The sequence below is a fragment of the Herpailurus yagouaroundi genome, unplaced genomic scaffold, assembly GCF_014898765.1.
Source record: "Herpailurus yagouaroundi ecotype Mexico unplaced genomic scaffold, PumYag 77, whole genome shotgun sequence".
NCBI classification, from domain to species: domain Eukaryota; kingdom Metazoa; phylum Chordata; class Mammalia; order Carnivora; family Felidae; genus Herpailurus; species Herpailurus yagouaroundi.
In genome coordinates, this window is record NW_024412388.1 from 26,790,997 (window position 1) to 26,804,601 (window position 13,605).

At 50.6% G+C, this 13,605-nt stretch overlaps 1 protein-coding gene across 1 annotated transcript in view; it reads right to left on the reverse strand.

The window, feature by feature from the left end:
* Positions 1–346: 346 nt before the first annotated feature.
* DLGAP3 (DLG associated protein 3) overlaps positions 347–13,605 on the reverse strand; it is a 59,184-nt gene continuing 45,925 nt past the window's right edge. Inside the window, 4 exon segments of the mRNA XM_040468702.1 lie at positions 347–1,217; positions 1,931–2,074; positions 2,312–2,403; positions 3,348–3,832. Coding sequence (XP_040324636.1) covers positions 999–1,217; positions 1,931–2,074; positions 2,312–2,403; positions 3,348–3,832 — 940 coding nt within the window. The 3' untranslated portion in view covers positions 347–998.

Genomic DNA, 13,605 nt, shown 5'->3' on the forward strand with positions numbered 1-13,605 from the left:
GAGCGCAGGCCTGCCGGTGAACCAGGCTTTGGACTCTGGGTTGCCCTGTTGGTGGAGGGAAGCCTGGGAGCATTGAGAGGCAGAGAAATGGACTAAACTAGGAGGAGGAGTGAGGAGGAAACCCTCCCTTCTTCACTGCCCCCGGGCGCCTCCAGTAGGGCTCAGATCCTTCGCAGCCACCAGGGGGCCGAATCCCCTTTGCCCCAGCTGGCTCAGGCGACTGGGCTCTCCCCATATCAAAAGAGCGGCTACCGGCCTCCCCTCCCACCGCCCACTTCCCGACCACCCCCGGCTCCCATGCACGGGGGCAGAGGTGGCTCCTTCTGGAGAGAGCAGCCGGCTCGAGTGCAGTTCTGCCGTTTTATTTTTCCTGGGATACTCAAGGGGATGTGGGAACAGCCACAGGTGTGGTGAGGGGAAGCCCCGTCTCCCCTCCCCAGCAGCTGGGAAAGGGGAGAGGCCCAGGCGCCCTGGTCCTGGGTTGGTCCAGCCACTGTGGTCCCTGGGCCCGGTGGGCTGAGGGCTGAGGGTGGAGCCCCTGGGAGGGTGGGGCAGGCTCCTAGGTGGGGTTCGGGATTCTTCATAAAAAGCCACGAAGCTTGATCCCCACGAAGCCCAGCCCCGCGGGGTGGGGGGAAGGGGGGGGGACGCAGAGCCCAGATGGGGGACCCGGCCCGGCCTGGCCCGTGGGGGGTAGTAATGGCAGAGATGGTGCCCGTGGGGAGGAGGTGGGGACGAAGCGTCGGACCAGGAGGGAGGGGAGTCCAGGTGGGGGCGCAGGGCGGAGAGGCACGGCCCCCAGCCCAGCCCGGGCGCCTTCGCGTGGGGTCAGGAAGGTAAAAAACCCACGAGAGTGTGACGGGCAGGAGGGGCCGGGGCGTGCGGTGCCGGCGGGGCGGGCGCACGGGGCGGCCCGCGTTCACAGTGACCTCGACGCTGGGTGTACAGTACGGGTAGAAAACCGCGGGCCCGGGCCCAGGCTGGGCGGGCCGGGCCGGTCACAGCCTGGTCTGGGCCTCAGGGATGTAGATCTCGATGCTGTCGGCGCTCTCGGTGGCCGAGCTGTGGCGGAAGGAGGCGGCGCGCTTGGCCGCCAGGAGCCGCTTGCGCGCTTCCTGCCGCTGCCGGTCCACCGAGTCCAGGGAGCGCTCCTTCACCGGCACGCCCCGGCCCCGCGAGGGCTTCTTTGGTATCGGCGGAGGGACCTTCTTCTCCTCCTGCCGGGAGAGGGGCGGCGGCTCAGTCTGGAGGTCGGGGTCCCCCCACCCCCGATCCCGCCTCCCGTGGGACTGACACCAGGCTCCCGCGCGGGAGAACCGTCCGAAGCCGCCGCCACCGACGCCGGCCAAGAAGTCCCGGGGGTGCTTGCGGCAAGGTCAAAAGCCACTTTTCATTAAAAATTAGGAAACCGGGCGCCCCCTGGTGTCGCCGTTCGCGACTACTCGCATCAGAGCGCTCGCTCCTCCGAGACGGTGGGAAGTGGGCGATATCCCCCCCCAGTCGGGAGGAGTGCGGCTTCCCTGACTCGTGCAAGGAAATGGGGGTTCGCTACTAGACGTCTGGGCCTCATCACAGACAACCTCTAGTGAAGTGAGGGCTGACGGGCCCGCCAAGGTCCCCGCTGTGCCTAGGTCCAAGCTAAGGGCAGTCTGGAATTTCGCTCCTCTGCTTCTTCAAACTACAGCTGGTCCTAGGCGGCTGCAGCCGCCTCGGGGCTCTGGCAGCTCAGGCAGTGATGAGCACAGGGCCAAGCAGATGGCAGTGACCAAGAGTGGGATCATATTGAAAGAAGATGGTCACCATCACCTGTCCAGGACTGCCTTTGCTCCCTGTGAATGTCCTCTGTTCCCCTGCCTCTCCCCACAACAGTTCTGTCTGGGGAAGGGCATTTTCCAGTCTGTCCTTTTGGCTTGAAGGGACTCTCCCCTACCTTAGGCTCCAGGAGTTTCCAGCTGTTGGCCTTAAGTTGCTGTAGCTCCAGGAACTTGAGGGTCACATCCTCAATAGAGAGCTGCAGGAGATCCCAAAAACCCGCCAGGTCCTGGAAGGTGGGCACGGGAAACGCAGTGGGGTCCTTTAGTGGAGAGAGACAGAGGAGAGGCAGCCAGTCAGGAAGATCTGTGCCCCAGCCAGGACCAGAGAAAGCCCCATCCACCCTCACTGTCAGGAAGTTCAACCTGGGACAGTGGGGTGGGGGGATGAGAGACAGGGAGACAAGAGCGAGCCCAGGCCTCTCCCTGTTGGGCACAAACACCTGGTCTCACCTCCAGGCATACGCACACCTGGTAGGCTCTAGCCCATGGGCACTCACCATGCTTTGCTGACACAGCCGGAAGAACTGCTGAACTTTCTGGGACAGGAGAAGTTGTGTACTGCCCACAGCACTGCGGATCTTCTCCAGGACTGAGGAACAGAAGGAGATTCAGGGAAGGGCCGGATGACTCTCCTTTGCCAGCCTCCAAGATGTCTGCCCTGAATGACTCAACCTTCCCTTATCTGGCACTCTCTGTCTGTCTGTCTCCTCCAGTCCCCTCCCCATCCCATCCTCAAGTTCCTAACAAACAGCTCCTACCCCATTTCACCAGGCCAGCTGTATCCTCAGACACCAGTGTTTCTTCCTTCATACAACCTCCATTTCGTAAGCACCTATGCTCCTGTGTCTCTCTTCCCTCCCATGTCATGGAACAGACGGAAGCCAGCCCCAACCTGGCCCTTTAGGCTTAGCCAGGCACTAGCTCGATGACCACCATCGGTCGAATTTTGTCACTCATCAGTATTGGACTCCTTGGCTCATTAAGAATTATGGAAATTTTCATATGCCTGACTCTTGTCTTCTTAGTCACTATCCCATAAATGTAGGGATTCTGACGTATGACTGTCTCCCCTCAGATGGATTTGCAGAGAAGGGCCATGGCTTCCCTCAGTCCAGGGCTGTGTCTCCTTCACCTAGGCCTCAGACAGTGATCTAACATCATGCACTGCCTTGCCCTCTGCCTTGAAGTATGGTCCCACTCGCTAGATCAGACCTGGACTCCCACACCAGCTCAGATGAGAACAGAGTCCCCTTGATCCCCATGGACTGGGTGACTTGGACTGGCAGCCATCTCCTAAGAGGCCCAGCTCCTTCATCTGGTCACTTTCCCTGTCTGACCTTGACCTCAGCCTCTGAAGCTGCTCCCCACTTCCTTCCAAGAGCTCCCAGCATGCCATGCTGCCAAGGGGAGACCTATGGAGGTCAAAGTCCTCACAGAGGCACACTCAAGCCCAACCAGAGGGCCCCCCTGTTCCACGGCTCTCCGCCCACCCCCAGTGGTGATCTCTTCGCACACACAGGGTCCCCCACTCACTCTCCTCCGGCAGCTCATAGTCCTCCGCCTCGCGCTCCATCTGCTGGCACCAGTGCTCCAGCTTCTCCACCTCCGCCCTCAGCATCTTGATGAACCACTCGCCATCCCGAGGGCAGGGGGACGTGCGGCCTGAGTCGGGGAGGCTACGTGAGCCGCGCTCCATCCAGGAGTCCCGACGGCTGGACCCGGGGCCAGGGGTGGGGGCAGGGGCAGGGCCTGGCGACCCATCGGTGGCCGGCGGCTCGTACGGCAGTGGGTAGCCCTCGCGGTAGGCCCACTGGCCCTGTGTGTGGACCGTGCGGAAGACTGAGTAGGTGGGGGCCCGGGGCCCGGGCTGGGGCTCAGAAGCGTGCCTCTGGAAGGAACGTCCGAACTGCAGGGCCTTGTCTTCTGTGGCCACTGTGGCCAGGCCAGCCAGGCCCTCCAGCTCCAGGTCAGCCTGCACACCCGCCGTCACACTGTTGGAGCGCTTGAACCTTGCCCGCCTGGTGAGAGAGGTGGCTGTCATCCCTGCCCCTTCCTGCTCTCATCGCCATCCTCACCCCCACCCCAGGCCCAAAGGAAAAGGAAGAAGAAAAGAAACCTACAATGTGAAGAAACCTACAATGTTTCTACATCCACGACCTTGAACTATACCAGCCCTTGCAGGTGGGTACAGAATTCCTGTTGCACTGCCTCTGGACAGGGGTGGTATTCAGAATATTTAACAATCTGTACTTGGTGGGCAGAAAAGATGCTGGCATACAGCAATCAGGATGGACGCACCCAAAGTGCTTAGAGCACGGCCTTGCAGAAGCAAGGGGCAAAGCAGTAGGGTGAGAGAGGGACCAGGGTGGTGGCTCTTTACCAATGAACACAGAAACATTTCAGCATTTGGACAAACAGTATGCCTTTGCTAGTTTACAACAACTGCCCGGGTTTGTCTTCAGCCCTTCAGAAACGAGTAAACTAAGGCCCAGAGAGGCCATTGGTCACCCAGCTACAAAACAGCTGAGCCAGGATTTGGACCCACGGCTGCTGGCTCCACAGCCCAAGCATCTCCCAGCACACCAGCTGCTGGAACATCAGGAAGAACTGCCTTGGAGCAGCCGGAGGGTGGGGGGAGCCTGCAGCTGAAAGGACTTCTCTAGGGAGCCCCACAGCTCAGCCCAGAGCCTGGCCAGACACAGTCAGCCAGTGCCAGTGGAGTTGAATTAAGTTGTTGGCAGGAATGACATAGGGCCTGGAAATTTCTTGTCTTTGAGTTAATATGCAAATCCTCTGCAAAACAGAAAGTCAGTTGGCTTTCTTCTGTTTCACCCCCTCCTCAGTTCAGAGTTCTTTCCTATGAAGAAGCCAGTAGCCTCTGAAGTGCATGGAGCTGGGGTCAAACAATGCTTGAAGAAGTGGGAGTCAGGAGATGTGGGGGTGGTGGGGAGGGGTGAACAGAAGTTTGACGTCTGGAAGTTTCCAGACCAAAAAAGAAAGACCCATATGTCCTAAGCTACCTCCACCCCGTTACGGTCTAAAGAGAGGGGAACTTGGGGGGCCAGCTCTAGGGACCCCTCAAGCTTCCCAGGAGTCTCCTCCAACCCCCACAACTTCAGCCTTCCTCTTGCTGCCCAGGCCTCCTCTCCCTGCCTGTCTTGCCTGCCTGCTTCCCTCCAGCTGGCGGGCTGCCTGCTGGGAGACTGTTGCCATAGAAACCAGGCCCAGAAGGATGCTGCAGGACCCAGGAAAGAGAGATGCACTCATGTGCAGTCTCCAACAAGCCCTATGTCCCAACCCCCACCCAGAGAGACAGAGAAAGCAAGAACATATCCGCACTGCCTCCCACATGATCTTTACCCTGGCATCTGCTCTGTCCTGCCCTGGTCAAGATTTCTATCAGCCTCTGCCTTGATGTTGGACCAGACTCCTTTTAAGACACTTCCGTCTCCACTCAGCACAGCACCAAAGAGAAGCACTAGATGAGGAATCAGATCTGAGTTCTAACACTGGCTTTGTTGCTGTGTGCCTTTGGGGAGTTACTCCCCTCCATCTAGTGTGTAAAATATATCATACTATATATAATTATACATAAGCATACATGCACACATACATCCTATATAAAATGACAGGAATGGACCAATAATCACTAAGGTACTTCCTCTCTCAAAAATTATACCTTGCATATTTTCAGATCAGGGGCCCAAGATTCCCTCACCATTGAGGGAATGTTCCCTCCCTCCAATCCACTCAGGACTGGAGCAGTCTTCCTAAAGCTGATCTCTGCCCAGCTCATTCCCATGCCCCAAACTCTTCCATAGCTCCCCACTGCCAACAACATAAAGTTCAGGTTTCCTCTGCTGGCATTTCCCCAATGCTAGCATCTAGTCTGGAAGCAGTCCTCTTCTCTAACCTCACCGCCCCCTGCATTCTCCTTATTCCCCAAGTCGATTACACTGGCCCTGACTCTAAGCCTTTCTGAAACGGTCTTCCTCCTCCTCCTCCTCTATCCCTCCCTGTCCATTCCCTACTCAAGTCATGTCTTCCTCTGTGAGCCTCCTGATTGCCCCCAAGACCATCCTCAGCACTGCATCTCCCTCAGCAGCCTTCTTGCATTTGGAGACAGCCCCCCCACCCTCACCCCCAGTTCAGTTAAATTGTTCTCGGTTTCAGGTGAGAGTCTTGTGTGTCTAACTGAACTGTTGGGATGCACTTTCAAAATATCCATCTTGAATATTTCTGTGCCTCTGAGCTCCCGTTAACCTTTGGCTCCTTCAGAGCTCCAGCCGTTGCAAACTACACAGGTAAAGGTGGGGCTTGCCCCAGTAAAAGACATTATTGAAGATCTGCCTTCCCTGTTTGCCTCCCTGGTACCCTCATGGAACATGGCTCTGTCCTTCAGCACCACTGGTGTGCTGCCTTTCACCTCTGAGGGGATCCTGAGAAGATTACATTCTGTCTTGATGGAAACAGGCCACATGAGCTGGAACAGAAGCTTGCATAAGTGCTCCAGGCTGCCTCAATGAAGCCTCTTCACCATGTCTACCTCAAGGAAGACCAAAAAAGTTAGAGCTTATGGGAATACTAGAAGCACAGTCTTTACCAATACTCCCAGCAGGGGGTCAGAAAGTGGCAGAGTTTCAGCAGGAGTCAGTCAACCTTGTGCAAGTGGTATTTTTCTTTAATTATTAAAAATATTTGTTTATTTTTGAGAGAGAGAGAGCACAAGCAAGGGAGGGGCAGAGAGAGGGAGACACAGAATCGGAAGCAGGCTCCAGGCTCTGAGCTTTCAGCACACAGCCCGACGCAGGGCTCAAAACCATGAACTGTCAGATCATGACCTGAGCCGAATTTGGTTGCCCAACCAACTGAGCCACCCAGGCACCCCGTGCAAGTAGTATTTAAAAGCAGCAGTGTAAAGCACCTGGCTGGCTCAGTCAGTGGAGCATGAGGCTCTTGATCTGGGGGTTGTTAGGTTCAAGCCCCATGTGGGGTGTAGAGATCACTTAAGAATAAAATCTTTTAGGGGCGCCTGGGTGGCTGTCGGTTAAGCATCCAGCTTCAGTTCAGGTCATGGTCTCACGGTTCAGGAGTTCGAGCCCCCCACTGGGCTTTCTGCTGACAGCTCAGAGCCTGGAGCCTGCTTCGGATTCTGTGTCTCCCTCTCTCTCTGCCCCTCCCCAACTCTCTCTCTCTCTCTCTCTCTCTCTCTCTCTCTCTCTCAAAAAAAAAATGAATAAACATTTAAAAAAAGAAAAGAATAAAATATTTTTTAAAATTAAAAATAAAAATAGAGAATAAAACCAGCAGTGTGGGACATGATCACCTAAGAAAAGAGCAATGGAACAGAGATGCAAATCCCTGGGGAACATGGACATTTCATGAGTGGATGGAGACCATGTAGCCCCAGAGGCATCTAAGCCACAGAGGAAAAGGAAGAAAACCAGGGGAGAGTCACCTAAAGGCAGAGAAAAGACAGAAGGGTCTCAAGAAGGAATGAGCAATTGACATGGAAAATACAGCCAGTTGAGAATTAAAGGTGTCTACTGATTTGGCAATATGGAAGCCTCAGGAGACCAGGGCAAGAGCCAGTTTGGTGGAGCATGGAGGCTGAGGCAGATGGCAGGAGGTTGTCAGGAGGTGGAGAAAACTAGGCAAGGCAATTCTTTCAAAAAGGTTAGTTGAGAAACGAGGAAGAGAGAAACCAGTATACCTTTAAGGGAGCGATATTTTGGCTATTTGTCAATTGTATCTCAATAAAGCCGGGGGGAGGGGAAGAGAGGGATATTTTGTCTAGAATCGTTCTCCCATGCCATATCTTGACAGGAGAGAACCTACAGGGGAAGCAGCATAATGGTCAAAGAGGTCCATGTCCTAGCTCCTGGAACCTCTGAATAGGTTACCTTCCGTGGCAAAAGGGACTTTGCAGATATGGTTACATTAAGTATCTTGAGATGAGGAGAAAAGTCTGGATTATCCTGGTGTGTCCAATTTAATCACAAAGGTCCTTATAAGTGAAAGAGGGAGACTGGAAAGTCAGAACCAAAGGAGATGAGATGACAGGATCAAGGCTGGAGTGATGTAATGTGGGGACTCAACCTGCCATTGTGGCTCTGAAGACAGAAGTGGGCTACAGGGCAAGGAATGTGGACAACCTCTATAAACCAGGAAAAAGTGACACAATGGATTCTTCCCAGAGCCTCCAGGAGTCCTGCCAATACCTTGATTTTAGCCCAGTGAAACACAGTTCAGACTTCTGACCCCTAGAAAAGTAATATAATAAAAATGTATTGGGGCACCTGGGTGGCTCAGTTGGTTAACTGTCCAACTCTTGATTTTGGCTCAGGTCATGATCTCACCATTCATGAGTCTGAGCCCTACATTGGGCTCTGCCAACGCTTCTCCCAAGCGAGAAGCCTGCTTGGGATTCTCTGCCACCCTCTCTCTCTGCCCCTCCCTCCTACTCACATGCATGTTCTCTAAATAAATAAATAAGTAAGTAAGTAAGTAAGTAAATAAATAAATAAATAAATACTTTAAAAAATTTTTAAATGTATTCTTCAATGCTGCTAAATCTGTGATAATTGATTATAGCAGCAATAGGAAACTAACACAACCTGTAAAGAAAAACTGATTGGAGAGGAAAGAGGAAGTAGTCAAATGACCAAACATAAGGGCAATAAATAATAACTAACATGCTTTGAGCACTTAGTGTGTGCTAGACTTAGCATTTTGCATAAAAACATGCTAAGTCCTCAAAAACAGTCCCACGATAAGAGTGTCAGTATCATCCCTACTTACAGATGAGAATACTGAGGCTTAAAGAGAACAAGTGGCCTCTTAAGATTAGACCATTATTGGGGCGCCTGTGTGGCTCAGCCAGTTGAGTGCCCAACTTTGGCTCAGGTCATGATCTCACAGTTTGTGAATTCAAGCCCTGCGTTGGGCTCTGTGCTGACAGCTCAGAACCTGGAACCTGCTTCAGATTCTGTGTCTCCCTCTCTCTCTCTGCCCCTTCTCCCACTCATACTCTGTCTCCATCTCTCTCTAAAAAATAAATAAACATTAAAAAAATGGGGGGGGGGGAGGGCGTCTGGGTGGCTCAGTCAGTGAAGCATCTGACTTCAGCTTAGGTCATGATCTCACGGTTCATGGGTTCGAGCCCCACATCAGGCTCTGTGCTGACAGCTCAGAGCCTGGAGCCTGTTTCAGATTCTCTCTCTCTCTCTCTCTCTCTCTCTCTCTCTCTCTCTCTCAAATAAATGAACACTAAAAAAATTTAAAAAAAATTTTCCCATAAACATATGGCCAACTAATCTTTGACAAAGTAGGAAAGAATATCCAATGGAATAAAGACAGTCTCTTCAGCAAGTGGTGCTGGGAAAACTGGACAGCGACATGCAGAAGAACGAACCTGGACCACTTTCTTACACAATACACAAAAATAAACTCAAAATGGATGAAAGACCTAAATGTAAGACAGGAAGCCATCAAAATCCTCAAGGAGAAAGCAGGCAAAAACCTCTTTGACATTGGCCTCAGCAACTTCTTACTCAACATGTCTCCAGAGGCAAGGGAAACAAAAGCAAAAATGAACTATTGGGACCTCATCAAAATAAAAAGCTTCTGCACAGCAAAGGAAACAATCAGCAAAACTAAAAGGCAACCAACAGAATGGGAGAAGATATTTACAAATGACATATCACATAAAGGGTTAGTATACAAAATCTACAAAGAACTTCTCAAACTCAACACCCAAAAAACAAATAACCCAGTGAAGAGATGGGCAAAAGACATGAATAGACACTTCTCCAAAGAAGACATCCAGATGGCCAACCAACACATGAAAAAATGCTCCAAATCACTCATCATTAGGGAAATACAAATCAAAACCACAATGAGATACCACCTCACGCCTGTCAGAATGGCTAACATGAACAACTCAGGCAACAACAGACGTTGGCGAGGATGCAGGGAAAGAGGATCTCTTTTGCACTTCTGGTGGGAATGCAAGCTGGTGTAGCCACTCTAGAAAACAGTATGGAGGTTCCTCAAAAAATTAAAAATAGAACTACCCTACAATTGCTCTACTAGGTATTTATCCAAGGGATACAGCTATGCTGTTTCGAAGGGGCACATGCACCCCAATGTTTCTAGCAGTGCTATCGACAATAGCCAAAGTATGGAAAGAGCCCAAATGTCCATCAATGTATGAATATATACCAAGTAGATTGTGTGTGTATATATATATATATATATATATATATATATATATATAATGGAATATTACTCAGCAGTCAAAAAGAATGAACTCTTCCCATTTGCAACTACATGGATGGAACTGGAGGGTATTATGCTAAGCGAAATTAGTCAGTCAGAGAAAGACAAATATCCTATGACTTCACTCATATGAGGACTTTAAGACATAAAGCAGATGAACACAAGGGAAGGAAAGCAAAAATATAAAAACAGAGAGGGGGAAAAACAGAAGAGACTCTTAAATATGGAGAACAAACAGAGGTTACTGGAGGGGTTGTGGGAGGGGGGATGGGCTAAATGAGTAAGAGGCATTAAGGAATCTACTCCTGAAATCATTGTTGCACTATATGCTAACTAACTTGAATATAAATTAAAAAATAAATAAAAATTCAAAAAAAAATTTTTTAAAGATCAAAAACAATTTTTAGTACAGTCTGGTCGTGGAGACCAGCTCTTACAACAGTACACTCCATTGCCTCCCCAGGATTGTGGGAGAGGGGCAGCTTTAATCAGGAAGAGGAGTGCCCTAACCTCAGGCAGGACTGATGGCAGAGGAGGGGAGGGATGCAAATAGGTGGGGGTCGGTCCAGAAGTGGAGAGAGGTCCCAGAGATGACCCCAATCATTACAATGAAGTGAGTGGGCTGGATATTTGGGGGTGGGGGGGTCGGGGGAAGAAATGTGAATGAGCAGCTTTAGGGGGACGCGGCCCAGCAAAGTGGTTAAGCGCATGCTCCCTGGAGCCAGACTGCCTGGATCCAAAACTCAGCTCTACAGCTTGTGCCTCAGTTTCCTTGTCTATCAGTGAGAATGATCACAGGATTCTCGTGAGATAATCTATGTAAAGAACTTAGAACAGCACCTGGCCTACCCATTGTAAGTGTTAGCTATTGTATGGAGAGGCAGGGAGGTTTATAGCTCTCACTGGAAAGAAAGGGAGCCAGACAAATACAATAGTGGGAATGTAGCACTGAGAACCCAGTGAGGGATTGTAGTTATTAATTATTGTGATTGCTGCTGATCACTTCCATCTGTTCTCACAGGGCATTCTGAATAAAACCTCTTTTGTACTCCAAAGCACATTGTATTATAGTTAGTTATTTGCATTTCTGTCTCCCTTATAAATAGAGCCATTCCTCACATAAACGTTGGCTGAGTGGTTGGTTGGTTGGTTGGTTGGTTGGTGGATGGGTTGGTGGGTGGGTCAGCTGGTTGGAAGGAAGGATGGTAGAGACCACTAATCATCCCCCAATATCCATCCTCCCTTTCTTCCTTAGTAATAGAATACCACAGTTTTGAGCTGGACACATGGCCACTTTGAATAACGATTCTCTTACCAGTCTCCCTTGCAGCTAGGGATAGCCATATAGCTAAGGTCTAGCTCACAGGATATAAGCAGAAGGGGTATGTGCAACTCCCAGGAAATGTTCTTAAAAGGAAAATGTACCCTTCTTTGTTCCTTCCTCCTCCCTGCTGACTGGAATGCAGATGTGATGGCTGGACTCAAGCAGCCATCTGGGAATATGAGATGGAAGCCAAGTGCTAAGGATGGAGAAGTAATGAGATAGAAGAAGCCTGGGTCCTGACACTGCACAGCACCTACCAGCTCTCAACCTAATCTCTCTAGACTTCTTGTAAGCAAGAGGGAAATAAACTTCTGTCATACTGGGGGTTTTCTGGAACTTACAGCCAAACCTAATCCTAACTCTAACAGATGAATTTTCAGTCCAGGGCTTATGTCCCTACTTAATTCTGTTCTTGGCAGTATTTGCTGTGGTCTCACCAATAGCTGTAAACACAGGATATAAACTGGCTTCAGTTGTGAATCATCACTACTTCTTAACAATGCCTGTCACAATATTTTCTCCCCAAGCTTTTTTTTTTTTTAATTTTTTTTTTTACACTTTATTTTTGAGAGAGAGAGACAGAGCACAAGTGGGGGAAGGGCAGAGAGAGAGAGAGAGAGAGAGAGAGAGAGAGACAGACAGACAGACAGAATCTGAAGCAGGCTCCAGGCTCTGAGCTGTCAGCACAGAGCCTGATGCGGGGCTCGAACCCACAAACCACGAGATCATGACCTGAGCCAAAGTCGGACAATTAACTAACTGAGCCACCCAGGCGCCCCATCTCCCCAAGCTTTTTAACAAGGTTGAGGAAGCCTCCCCCCTCGAGCTCTTTGGGGTGACAATGATCACATTCCTGATGATTCTGGAAGTTGTTACATGGTTACTTCAGGGAGACATTTCTACTGTGATTCTCTAAGGGATAACACAAAGGGCTCTGGGAAGAAACTGGTTTATCCCAAGAGACACAGCGTCCAAGGAATGCTCAGCATTCAGGAGTTGTCAAGAGGTTTTGCCAGGAGTATTTGGCAGCAGGCTGGCGGGGGTGTAAGGAGGGAACTGGGCAGGGAGGGGGAAGGGCAGTGACATTTCAGCAAGGTACACCTATTGTACTGGCTCCCTCTCTGAGAAAGCAGCTAAAGGCTTATATATATCATCAATCAGGGGCCTCGAGTCCACCACCCCAGCCTGGGGACTAAGACAGTAAGTAACAGGTGGGGCCAGGGTAGGAGATTTAAGAAGAGCAGTGGCTGCATCCACATCCAGGGCTTGTGGTCAATCAGCAGTGCATTGCTTTCGCATGACTGCTCTGGGAGTACAAATTCATGAGGATGGAAACTTCCTTCCCAGGGCTCAGGGGCTTCTATTCTTTCAGTACATGCCATTCCCAAGGCCCAAAGTCAGAAATTACCATGATGCTAAGGAAAGGGTGGGGTGGGGTGGGGTGGGGTGGGGAGGGGGCTGCCTTCCTCCCATAGAATTCTCCAGATGGCCCTGTTTGGGCACAACTGGGTATAAGTAGGGTTGTTAGAAAAAATACAGGAGCCCCTGTTGAATTTGAATTTCAGATAAATAACAGGTAATTTTTTAGTATATCTCATGCAATTTGGGGGAACTCCATATACTAAAACCTCTTCATCGTTTATCTGACAACCAGACTTAACTGAGCATTCTGGTGTTTTTTGTTTATTTTGTTTTCTTTTTGCTAAATCTGGAATTTAAGATAAACTCTTAATAGGAAGGATCTACTGGTAAAAGATAGGAGGGGATTCCCATAGTTAGAGTTTGAAGCAAAACTCTTAAAGGGCCCCAGGAATAGTCTTCTAACATTTAGCAAGGTCATGTAATACATTCTTTTTTTATGTTTATTTTTGAGACAGATCATGAGTAGGGGAGGGGCAGAGAGAGAAGGAGACAAAGGGTCCAAAGAAGGTTCTGTGTGCTGACATCAGCGAGCCCATAATGGGGCTCAAACTCATGAACTACGAGATCAAGACCTGAGCTGAAGTCAGACACTTACCCAACTGAGCCACGCAGGCATCCCTGTGCATTCTTTTTTTTTTGTAACGTTTATTCATTTTTGAGACAGAGAGACAGAGTGTGAGTGGGGGAGGGGCAGAGAGAGAGGGAGACACAGAATCCGAAGCAGGCTCCAGGCTCCGAACTGTTAGCACGGAGCCCGACGCGGGG